Below are 13,419 nucleotides of genomic sequence, written 5' to 3'. Positions count from 1 at the left end.
TTGTGATGATTTTGGTGTTTTGGCGAACAAAAAGAAGCACAATAAAAGAAAAACACCACAATAACAATGTATGTATGTATATTTAATATAAATGAAATGTGCGAAAACACTGATAAAACTGAATGTGGAAATAAATAAAAATTAAGGAAAATCACTGTGATTGTTGCTGTTTCTTCTGTTAGGAAGTAGTGGACGATTTGACAATTAGTTTTGTTGGTATTTTTAAATGAATTTTACCGACGGCAAATGGACGGACACTTATGCGCGTTTGTAAAACGACCGACTGCTTTTTTAGTTGTTTATCACAACACGGAATTCACTGTACGACACTTTTATTTGTAAAAATAAAGTAGGCGGTGTACATACCTGTGTTGTTGATAAAAATTTATTTAGAAAAATAAATAAAAATTAGATGTGTGGGGATGATCGTGGATCTGTGTGGGTTGTTGTTGTTCTCGACGAAGTCGATGTTATGCCTTATAAAGGAAGAAAAGAGAGCGTTAGTTTTCGTTGAAAACAATCCGGCTCGAGGGGACCAATGTTTGCGTAGCAATGAAAATATAAGAAAATAAAAAAAAACACAATGGATTAGAGTTTTTTCTCCAATGATATTGGGATTATGTTTTATTGTGGATTGTTCGTGGAACAATCACTTATTTACCTTTTTTACACAGTGTAAGGGTATACTGCTGATAGGACGAGATCCAATGAGCGAGTGATTTTAACGAATTAGAAAAACTAAGATGTAACAAAGCGGAGCTTAAAAAAAGTTACTCGTTAGATCTTGTTACTATCCTTGTATGTATGTAGGATATACACAAAGTTGTATACAAAGGTAGGGGACAAAATTTAACCACCCCTGCGTTAAATTTTGTCCCCATATAGAATATAAAAATAATTTAAATTAGTTAAACCAAGTTTGAACTTATACAATCACCAGTACACGCAGAGAAAAAAATATGTTTGATCCAACAATATTCCAAGAGCAAAATATATATTGTTAACATATTGTTGGATTCCTTATGTAGTATTGTCAATCCAACAATCGTTATTGTCACACTGGAATATATTATGTGTTCTAAATATAAATATGTATTGTCACTTTGACACTATAACGCTTTGGACCAAACATGTAAGTACGATAGTTTTGGTTAGAGGTAACAATATATGTTGTTACAATTCACAATAGTTTTGGTCCAAGTGGACAATAAATATTGTTAGAACTTACATTTGTTTTGGTCAGAATTAACAATATTTATTGTTGCAATTTACAATAGTTTTGGTCAGAATAGACAATAAATATTGTTAGAACTTACAATAGTTTTGGTCAGAAGTAACAATATTTATTGTTGCAATTAACAATAGTTTTTTTTTCAAAATGGACAATAAATATTGTTAGAACTTACAATATTTTCTGTCAGAAGTAACAATATTTATTTTTGCAATTCACAATAGTTTTAGTCAAAATGGACAATAAATATTGTTAGAACTTACAATAGTTTCGGTCAGAAGTAACAATATTTATTTTTGCAATTCACAATAGTTTTTTTTTCAAAATGGACAATAAATATTGTTAGAACTTACAATATTTTCTGTCAGAAGTAACAATATTTATTTTTGCAATTCACAATAGTTTTGGTCAGAAGTAACAATACTTATTGTTGCAATGCGAAATGGTTGGAATAAAAATTGCATACCTACCTTTTTAATGTGTTACATTTAAAAAAAATATAAAAAGTTTCATTTTATTATTTATTTCATATATGATTTTTAACAATTTTAAATTAACCTGATATGAGATAATTTTAATTTCAATTGACTCTAATTTTATTTAGTTTAACAAAGATTGATGTGCAAATAAAGCATGTTGGTAAACTATTTATTGTGATTTATTCGGTCAGGAAAATTGTGAATCCAAGTCGTTAGTACAATTTGAAGCTAAATAAAAAAAGAAAATATGTTAGAAATATCGCTTAGTAAAAGTACAAAAAGAAGATACTTACTAATTAATTTTATGCCCAAAACAAAATCGGTTGAAGAAATGTATTGTTGCGCCAAATTACTGAATATAACTGGTTTAGAGAGTATTCTTATTAAAAATGTCCCCTTCAGCTGTCGTTGATTAGTTTTATGTTTTCTTAACTAAATTTAAAAAGTCTGCAGCAAAACACTCCTTAACCCGCTAAAAAAAATAGCATCATGAAGTTAGTTAAAAACAGACACACAAAACTACGCAATAAAATACAAGTGTCAGCAATAGTCTTTTCTTTGGTTTTCATTGAGCATGCATTGCAAAAATTATTAGACTGTTGCAACTCGCTCTTTATATTTTAAATTAAAATAGAATTCCGACAATTCGTTCACAAAAACTCAAATTTAGGAAAAAAAACTATTTCTATTTTCTCTTCGTATAATAAGTTTCAACCACCTTTTTTGTTTTTAGCTCTCCACAAAACACACACACATAACAACTTACATACGATAGTAGAAGAAGAGATTCAAAAGAGGTGGTGTCAAACAACAATGAAAAATAGTATTGGTAAAATGGACAATAAATATTGTTAGAATTCAGAACAGTCGAGGTAAAATTATCTATATTTACAATAGTTTTGGTCAAAACTACAAACGCGTGTTGTAAACATTATTCAGTACAAAAAGAACCCAAAAGGGATCGACGTTTTCAAGAAAATTTAATTTATTGTGTCAAAGATGTATGAATTATCGGAATTCTTCTTTAATATCTCCTTGCAACGCAAATTCTGCTTCAACCACCACTTTTATATTTACCGCTTCACAAAAACACATGAGAAAACCAAAAACAAAACAAAAACTACATGACAAAAGTAGATAACGCCATAAAAAAAGAAAACACCGACAGTTTTAAAATAATAAAGAATTCAATAGATTTAATAATGTATGACACTTTTATTATTAGATTTTTTTTTTGCATTTTTGTCTTGGAATGTTGTTTTTCTGAGTTTATAATCACTAATGTTTTACATTTTTTGATCCACTTTCTTTAACTGCCAAACAAAAACTAATTAGGGACAAAGAATGCGCAAATACAAATAACTTCACCGGCTGCCACACATAAACTAAAGAGAGCAAAACAAGAATGCAGCGACTAGAATCCAGAGCAAATACTCAACAAGTTAACGGGAGAGAGTATAGTCAAAAATATGTATTTTTGAACTAATAATAGACATTTTCAATCCAAAATTGTGTATCTACTGAAAAAACAAAATAACAATACGTATTTAAAACTACAACAAAAGCGATTTTTTTAAAAGACAATATTTTTTGTAAAAATTCGAGATTATGATAGTTCCTATCAATCGGTATTGTTAATGATTTTTACAATATTGCGGAATTCCGAAAGTTGTTTTTGTTTTTTATGTTTGGAGCAAAAGATTGTATTTTTGGATTTGCAATGCAATGCTTGAACAAAACAAATACAATTTTGGAACAAAAATTGATATTTTTGTTCCAACAAAAGCGAAAAATATTTTTTCTCTGCGTGTATCCGAATAATGGATGAGTAAATAAAGAAGAAGAAATTTATCTGGTTTTCTAAATATTAACTCACCTTTAACTTTTGCCGCTAGATACTAAAGTTTCTCCTCCTTGCTTGCCTCCATTACAAAGAAAAAATATAAAACAAAATTCACTTAAAAGAACAACTGACAAGTTATACTTAATACTGTTTAGCATCACTTCAATACTCACATATTTTTCTTAAATTTAAAGAAATAAAAAGTTTCATTAAATCAATGAAATCTGTTTCATTTATGCAATGAAACTAAAAATCATTAAATTTTATTGAATTTAAATATGAAAAAATCGAAAACTTTCCTTTCTAAAATGCACTAAAACAATTTGACTTTAAGAAACTAAACTTAAACGAAATCAAAAAATATGTGTTAAAATCATTAAAAATGCAAAAACTGAATATATGTATCAAAATATACAATTTTATTTTATTGTACCGAAAAAAAAGCAATAAAACGTACCAAATTACCAAAGTAAAAGAGAAAATAGTGTAAATTTTACTAAATTCTCGAAAAATGTTCACTTATTCCAAAATTTTGAAAATTGATATCGAAAAATACCCATTGTTCTTACTGTATGGAAAAATACACAAAAAATTAAAAGCATCCAAAAAAAATTATGAAATAATTTTTTCAAGTGTACCGAAAAGTGACAAAATGTTCCTCAATGTTCCAAATGTACCGAAAGATACACTATTTTTATTTTATTGTACCGAAAATACAATAAAAAGAACAAAATTGACGAGAAACCGAAAATTTTATTTTTCACTGATTCGTATATTTGACTTTTGGCGCGGCCCTCGTATATTAATAACATGTGTGTGTATATTAACTATCGATCAACAAGAACAGATGACTGCTTTGATGGGTATTTGTTGTTACAACTCAGCGAATAGTGGCCAGTAAAGTTGTTAGAGTTTTTTCTTTCTTTGGGTATACTAATATACAGACCAGGGGCTCAATTCAGTTTCTATGAAAACGTGAAATGAAAACTTTTATAAAGGAGAAAACTGTAAAAAGCAAAAAATTATAAAGGAAATATTTTTCATTTCAAATTTTCATAGAACAAGAATCCAGCCCCTGGGGATGACGGTTTTCTCCTTTATAAAACTTTTCATTTCACATTTTCATAGAAACAGAATTGAGCCCCAGCTGATGTCATACATGTGCAAAAGCATATGGTATGATGTAGCCATTAGGGGTAGTTTACACTATATGTAAATGTCATATGACATGAAATTTTCCATCGTTATATATTCGCTAATATGTGTAATATTGGAGATTTTCCTTACGCCATTTACTCTGTGCGTCCACACCAGCAAAAATGTAAAAAAAACGACGTCTCCACATTGCCTCCGTGGGTAAATATGGAATGTTTTTATTTCGTGTCATATGACATTGAAAGATAGTGTAAACTACCTCTTAGTTGGCAATTTGGTTTTGCATTGAAAAAAACTCTAACAACGATATGCATGTTTTTCTGGAACAGAAAATAATACCAACAAATACTGATCAATGCTCTCTTTGACTTTGAATGTTATTTTTGGAGTACTCGTACGAAAAAGAAATGTAGTTATTCTTGGAGAGAATTAAACACTTTATAATTTGTTGGAGATCAGAAATTTCACTCGCGAATGCTCACTTATTTCACGGTACTCACGTTACTTAAATAATGAAGAAGTCGATGACAATTATTATTATGAGGTATGATGTTTATATGCAATTGTTGGTGGCTGACGGAGTCCGAGCCCCTTGTAACACAACGAAACCCCGAATTGCTGCTGCTTTACAAATGAAGAGAATCCGAATTTCCTTTTGCTGGAAGCAATCGGGCCAGATTTTGATTTTGCTCCAATATGTATGTATATATGGTCAATAACAGGTAATTTGGGCCCCATTATATAGCTAATATTAAAATCTGGCCCGATTTTCACAAATTTATGTGGGATTCATTTTTTAGACACAACAATCAACTGCTGAAGTTTTGTATCGATTGGAAAATAATTGTGGCCTATAGAGCGACTTCCTGAAAATTCGTCTTTGGCCCCTATACAAGGTATTATAGAAATAAAGAACGGCCAGGGGCAAGGGTTATCGTTAACCGATCATCATAAATTGTTGTAGACATCATTTTTTAGCCCCAATAATGAACTGGTATAGTTTTTTTTGTCGATTGGACCATAAATGCGGCCTTTAGAGCATTTTCGTGAAAATTTACAAATTACTATGGAAACAAAGATCCCTCTGTGGGCACGGGTTAAAGTTAACCGATCGCCATTAGATTTCATATATAAGGTTTTTGGATAAAATTGGAAGAAATTAGGGGGTAGGCGTTTCAAAAAAAAAAAAAATAACAATTTTGTCATTTTTTGATTTTGAATTCTGATTTTTAGTTTCATTGCTTAAATGAAACATATTTCATTGATTTAATGAAACTTTTGATTTCTTTAAATTTGAGAAAAATATGTGAGTATTGAAATGATGCTAAACAGTATGTGCTTAAAAAAGTACGCAAACATCTTTTATTCATTCTCATTAAAATATGTTTGTATAATTTTTTCTACTTGTGTATCAGGACCGATTCTCTCTCTAGAGTAGAGGAATGATATTCTCAGTTTTTCTTTGTTATTTATTTACCTGTTGATATGCAGTAAATTCCAGCTGTGTAGTGTGAATGTGCGTGTGTATGTTTAGCAAGTGGAAAACACGATTTGTCAAAACGACCCATCTCCTTGTTATAACAATAAGCGCATGGTTAAGTTCATCAGCAGATTTTCAAGAATATTGTTTTTGTTGATTTTAGAACACCGCCAAATGTGGATGAACAAAATCGTGGAACTAGTGTTTTTGAAAAGTAAGTATGAAGTATAATTTGTCAGTTGTTCTTTTAAGTGAATTTTGTTTTATATTATTTCTTTGTAATGGTAAATGTAATGGTAAGCTGGTAAATTTTTTCATCGATAACACTGCTCAACAAAATTGAAAAAGTTGAATGTTTCAAACGAAGTTGTTTTTGTTTCTAAATGAAATCGGCGAGCTATTTTCAAATCTGGTCACGGTTTTTCTCCATCAGCTCTTGTTCTTGAGATATAGCTCAAAATCGGTTTTTACGAGTTTTACCTAGAATTTCGTTATTTTCGGATACAAACAAATATTTTTTTTGCGGGTTTTTCGACGCTAATATATTAAAAAGATGTTGTACGCTCGATACAAAACGTTTTTTGAAATAATTATGGCGAGTATTTATCAAAAAATATAGAAAACATACGATGAATCTTGTAAAAATTGCATATTTTGAGTACTTTAAGCTGTAATTACGTCATCGGGGGAAGTCATAGAAGCTTCATATGGCATTCCGGATATGCTCAGGGTGTCTGCTATATAGTCCTGTATTCAAATATTTAATATAAAGTTCATAGCGCCCACGATTCGCCCATAACCTCAAAATCGTCATGAAGACTGCCATTGAAAATTAAATGGCATATTTGGTAATGATATCACAGGTAAATGATTTCCCTTTAGCAGTCTTCATGACGATTTTTAGGTTATGGACGAATCGTGGGCGCTATGAACTTTATATTAAATATTTGAATACAGGACTATATAGCAGACACCCTGAGCATATCCGGAATGCCATATGAAGCTTCTATGACTTCCCCCGATGACGTAATTACAGCTTAAAGTACTCAAAATATGCAATTTTTACAAGATTCATCGTATGTTTTCTATATTTTTTGATTTATTTTTTGATTTGAATTTACTATATTGAATCGCCAATACAACATCTTAGACCCTATTTCTGGGTTTAGGTTATGAAATCGTTTCAAAATGGATAGTTTTACAATACTTTAAACCAGTGGGTAAATACTTGGGTAAATACCCGAGTATTTACCCAAGTGTTGGGTAAAAACTCTTTAACTGTCGAACCACTTGACGTAGGTTGACGAAATTTGGCTCAAAACTTTCTTATATCAATAGTATTAAAGGTATTGAAAATGGAGTCCCTGGGTCCATGTTTTGATATAGCCCCCATATAGTCGTACATCCCGATTTAAGGTATTTTTTAACTATTAGCCTCATTTTACAATCATACTGACTGTAATTTGGTACAGTGAGTTCCCCTTATGTATAAAATATCCTTGCTTGCCGATCCCTGATATCGGGAGTTACGGCTATATGGGGGCTATATCAAAACGTGGGCCCAGAGAACCCATTCTCAATACAAGATGTCCTCTTGATATAAGTAAGATTTGAGCCAAATTTCGTCAGCATACGTCAAGTGGTTCGGCAGATAAAGAGTTTTTACCCAATATTTGGGTAAATACTCGAAATCGGTGTACCCTCATATGGGGGCTATAAAAAAACGTAAACCTACGTTGACGAATGTTTGCGAGGATATTTTATACTCATTGAGGACTCCCACTGCCAAATTACAGCCAATTTGGTTGTAAAATGTGGCTAATAGGTGAAAAATACCTCAAATCGGAGGTACGACTATATGGGGGATATATCAAAACATGGACCCCGGAACTCCATTTTCAATACCTTTAATACTATTGATATAAGAAAGTTTTGACCCAAATTTTGTCAGCATACGTCAAGTGGTTCGGCAGATAAAGAGTTTTTACCCAATATTTGGGTAAATACTCGAAATCGGGGTACCCTTATATGGGGGCTATAAGAAATCGTGGACCTACGTTGACAAAATTTTGCAAAGATATTTTATACTCATTGAGGACTCACTGTGCCAAATTAAAGCCAATGTGTTGTAAAATGTGGCTAATAGGTGAAAAATACCTCAAATCGGGAGGTACGACTATATGGGGGCTATATCAAAACATGGACCCAGGGACTCCATTTTCAATACCTGTAATACTATTGATATAAGAAAGTTTTGAGCCAAATTTCGTCAACCTACGTCAAGTGGTTCGACAGTTAAAGAGTTTTTACCCAACACTTGGGTAAATACTCGGGTATTTACCCAAGTATTTACCCACTGGTTTAGAGTATTGTAAATCCATTTTGAAACGATTTCATAACCTAAACCCAGAAATAGGGTCTAAGATGTTGTATTGGCGATTCAATATAGTAAATACCCAAATAAATACCCACAAACGGGTATTTACCCGGTATTTACCCAATTTACCCAATTTACCGGGTATTTACCCATTGGGTATTTACCCACTGTCCATCTCTATTTATTCTCTCGAGGAGCAAATTTTAACACTTTTCACTTTAAGTGCAGTACACAATGTCAGTTAGTTCGTTACAGGGAAGTTCGTGATGGAGAGTCTAAAATGGGAGAAAATGAGCTGAAAAAGCTGTGTTTCCAATGCTACTTAGTTATAAAGAAAAATTCGTTATAGGGAAGTTCGTTATAGAGCAGTTCGACTGTATATTGTTTTTATACCGCAAATCGAAACAAAATATATTGTTTTTTATACCGCAAATCGAAACAAATCTATTATTTTTTTTTTGTTTTTTAACACTAATATTTCTATGTTAAACAATGATGTTTTTAAGTTTGTTATGTATTTTAATGCATTTTTACAACTGTATTTTCACTTATTAAACTTGATTAAATAATAAACAAATAAATATTGTCTTAAAGGTTTTATATCATCTTTCTTATTCCTATGAAGCTGCTTTTACATCTAACGAGTTGTCAATTCCTTAGAATTCATATATTTTTTCCAGAGTTTTTTATTTGCACAGTCTACTGTATTACTGTTCATATTATGCACAACAAACTTTTAAACAGTTTTTGCATTGATAATATTATTCACCTGACTTAGAGCACCCACTTTAGAATATTACTTTCTCAGCTCTCGGAACATGCAATGTAATTAAGCCCATAATTATTTTAATTGCCGCACATTTGTTACATGAATAACCGAATAACCCCCTACCACAAAAATATTGTTGATTGAAGAGAATTGTTTGTAGGTATCCAGATGTTTTCATAATGGCTTTGAATCATATTAAGCTTGATTTGCAGGTGTTCAATTTGAGGTTTAATTCTTCTCTACGTCATAAAATCTATGAGCTTTGGGTGGGAGAATTACGCTGGCGTATTGGTATATTTCAAAAGTTTTAATTGATTACGTTTTAATGGTCATACACATACACACAAGTATGTAGACACAAATGAACATCACTGTTCACATAACATTTTTATGGCTCATGTAACCCACCGGTTCAATGGCAATGTATTTATAAAGGCAACATCTGTTATTCGATGGAGACAGTTGGACTGCAACTGAATAACAGTGAATACCATAGCCTACCATAGCCATCCCATACATTGTACTAACTCTACTCTAAATACACTGGTAAACAAAATGATTGCAAGTGGTCATCACCTTCATCAACGTCACCGTCACCAGCGTCAACACCAAGATTCTCATGGGTACGACGAATCTATATTTAAAAAGGTAGACCAAGTGGCACCTGACGGGTACGGAGAGAAAATGTTGGCACACGATAATGTTATATGTAACACAAACCCATTGTTTATCTCTTCGGAATCAAAATCAAATGAGCCTTCACACTCAACAGCGAAGACAGATGCCAATGTCATTGTAAATGCTGTAAATAGTAGTTCAAAGTTAACGGGCGTGTCGACAGATAAACTATTTGTATTTGAAGGAAATGCAATGAGCAGCAGAACGGAAGAAACAAATAAACAACACAAACTGATTCCAAGTCACCCCAATGATGAAGTTAGGGCATTTATACAAACTTGCATTGAGGAAATTATAAAATCAGCCGTCTACAGTGGGACTACACGTTCGAACCGAGTTGTGGAATGGCATTCTCCAGAAGATCTAAAGACTTTGTTCGACTTCAAATTAAAGCAGGATGCCGAAACACATGAAAACCTTTTTACACTCTTAAGAAAAACTATTGAATATTCGGTGAAAACGGGACATCCTTATTTTATAAACCAGTTGTATTCAGGCGTAGACCCTTATGCACTCATTGGGCAATGGTTAACAGATGCACTAAATCCAAGCGTCTATACATACGAAGTTGCCCCAGTTTTTACGCTAATGGAAGAAGAAGTTTTGTCTGAAATGCGTCGAATAGTTGGATTTCCTGATAACGGTTATGGTGATGGTATATTTTGCCCGGGAGGATCTATTGCGAATGGTTACGCAATAAGCTGCGCTCGGTATTTCAAATTTCCGAATTCAAAGGTAAGAATCTATCTACTGAATTTTATACATATGTACAGTTAATTATGTTCATATAAACGTCACATGGCGTTCGCAATAACAGCATGTAAATTTAATATGAATATATTCATATGAATATATTAGGAATAGTGTTCAAAAGGTGTTGCCAATGGTCAGATTCGTACATATTATGAATGCTGTTCATAATGCGAAAAATACTGGTTTCTTCTGAGAAATATGGAGAAAATCTTTGGTGAGTTGTTTTGTTTTTATGACAGGGTTGAAGTATTTTTGTCGCCGACGATTTGTTTTTATTGACAACCAAACCCACCCAGCAAAAAAAGTCCTCCAAAAATAATGGGTTATTATAGTACTTTTTGGTAGTCGTAACTACTTACAAAACCCCCTACTAACCCATTATTTTAACAAGGGAATGTCGCACTGAATAACTAGTGACTCTGTGACCAATATAACCACTAGAATAACTAGTTATTTTATGGCCACTGGAAGTCGAAAAATAAGCTATAAGTTACAAAATTGTATTTTCTATTTTTAGAACAGTTGAGGTGGAAGTTGTTTTCAATTTCAACACACTTCATATTTTTTATGTTATTCTTTTTTATTTCGTCCTCTGCTGGATTTGAACACATGAACTTCTGCTTTGCAGCCTAACACACTACACACTCGGTCACGCGTACGAACATTAAGGGTTGTTTGAAAGCGTACATGTGTTTACATGTGCACCAGCAACTGTTCTTTGTTTTTTTTTTTTTTTTAAAAGTACCCGGTCGGCGGAACGCACAAGTGTTAGATTTGTAGTCGGACACACAAGCTCTGTGCCACCGTTATTTTTGTATACATTACTTTGTAATGGGTTACATAATGACTAACGGATCCGAATTTTTGCTGGACAGAGATATAAGTTACCTTTTTTATAATTCTACACTATTTTTTACATGTTATGCTTAGCAATTTACACTTTTTCGCCCATATATAATACTTCTGCACGGCAAAATTTTATTTTTCATGTTGTCATTTATATTGCGAGCAAACAAAACAGTTGTCTTCCTATTGTTGTACAGAGAATAGAGAGCGTTCTATTAGTAAAAATACATTTTCCATATCGCTTTGATACAATTACATTTTTGTACGGTTCACACCATGTCTACATCCAGTCTTTACACATAAAACATACCGTATAAGGCGCTTTATGTAGCATTATTGTAACTTTAGCGCTTCTTTTACTGATTTTCACTATAGTTGGTTTCGTTTTATGGGTACAAGCAGAACAATGTGAACTACATGTATGTGTTGAGTCTATCAGCAAAATTAAAAAAATTATATGCGAACTATAAAACCATAAACTTTTTTTTTGACAGCAAACAGTGCGTTTCTTTTTTGAGTCTTTTTTAAGACATGTTTATAATCGTTTATAAGTCCTTAGCGAGTCATTTATCAGTCTTGTTATCACTCAAAGAAGAAAATATCATTGTTTGTTTCATTTGTTTTGCTTCTTTAGTTGTTTTTTTTTCTTTTCTGCTTTGTTATGATTTTTAGTTATCCCTTTATGTTACGGCAAAACCTGAACATGTGTTGTGTTTGTCAATACTCTTTATATTATACGTGCCATTTATATCAAAGTTTTGTAAAAAGTGTATATGAGAATTATTGACAACCAAGCAAAACATTCAGTATTTAATCATCTATCTGTTCAAAATCTGATCAGAAGACACATTATTCTAATCACTTTTCAAACAACTGCATGATCTGTTTTTGATTAAACATTTTCAATCTTCAGATGATATAGATATGACAATAAATAACGGAAATAATTGTCACATTTTACCATCCTCAATGATTTATGTTCGATTGCTGTACATTTTGTTATTGTATTTTAAATTGAACTTTTTAAATCATTAGAGCGAGTCACCTTCGAGTCCCGTTCTGATCGTACAAGTGAGTTAATCAATTTTTGGTCATCAAAAGGACTCTTAAAAGACTCCGGAATTTTTCAAAAAAACAATGTTCCACATGCTCGCTGGGATACTCGTACGTCGACAAAGTGACGGCAGCGACGGTGATAACAAAAACAAAAGAATGAAAAACAAAACGCTCGTCAAGCATTTAGTAGTATTGCAATCAGATTGTTGTAGTTTGTTGATACAGCCTCAATGATAGTGGGGAGGAAAATTTTTATAAATAGTGGGGAAGTACTGAGTAAGGTACTTCCATAATATGGAAAAATAAATTATGAACATAAAAACTTACCTCACACTCTCATATTATTTTGATAACTTACAGCCAGTTTTTGTAAAAAATTTTTTTCAAACGGACCGTTCGTACTCAAACGAATGCGTTAAAAATTTGGTTTTTATAAAAAATTAAAAAGCATTCGTTTGATTATGTTAATTTTTAACATTTTTTAAATTGTTCTCATTAAAAAATATGCTCCCTGTGGCAATCCCAAAAAATATTCAATATACAGACATTTTTCAATGAAAATAATTTTCAATGAATGACAAAATACATTTTTGAAAAATGATGATATTTCGCCCTTATGGCGGATATTTACATATGTATATTAGTATCTCAAAATTTTTCTAGATAAATTTCCCATCATATCCATGCGTTTTCAGCGAAATTCTGTAACAAACAACACAATTTCAGCTCAAAACGTTGGGTCTCTTGCTATC

The 13,419-nt window shown here is 31.9% G+C and overlaps 1 protein-coding gene and 1 long non-coding RNA gene across 17 annotated transcripts in view; one reads left to right on the top strand and one right to left on the bottom strand.

Annotated features, from left to right (window-relative positions):
* Positions 1-1,738: 1,738 nt before the first annotated feature.
* LOC141394323 (uncharacterized) overlaps positions 1,739-13,419 on the bottom strand; it is a 204,093-nt gene continuing 192,412 nt past the window's right edge. Inside the window, exons 1-6 of one of the 13 annotated variants that reach the window (XR_012410346.1) lie at positions 9,201-9,253; positions 8,686-8,840; positions 6,186-6,725; positions 3,587-3,632; positions 2,004-2,182; positions 1,739-1,938 (exon numbers count right to left, since the gene is read on the bottom strand). This is a non-coding gene — a long non-coding RNA (uncharacterized lncRNA). The other 12 variants (XR_012410353.1, XR_012410351.1, XR_012410350.1 and 9 more) reach the window with 12 other exon arrangements.
* The window catches only part of b (glutamate decarboxylase-like protein black), a 111,788-nt gene continuing 107,922 nt past the window's right edge, over positions 9,554-13,419 (top strand). For 3 of the 4 annotated variants that reach the window (XM_073968574.1, XM_073968575.1, XM_073968573.1), the window contains exon 1: positions 9,779-10,747. In XM_073968574.1, the coding sequence (XP_073824675.1) occupies positions 9,890-10,747 (858 nt within the window). In that variant the 5' untranslated portion in view covers positions 9,779-9,889. Of the gene's footprint in view, positions 9,682-9,769; positions 10,748-13,419 lie in introns of those variants that run through there. The other variant, XM_073968572.1, reaches the window with a different exon arrangement.

This window comes from Musca autumnalis, unplaced genomic scaffold (genome assembly GCF_047663935.1).
Source record: "Musca autumnalis isolate F117 unplaced genomic scaffold, ASM4766393v1 scaffold_2, whole genome shotgun sequence".
Classification (NCBI taxonomy): Eukaryota; Metazoa; Arthropoda; class Insecta; order Diptera; family Muscidae; genus Musca; species Musca autumnalis.
This window is presented reverse-complemented; position numbering and strand designations above follow the sequence as displayed.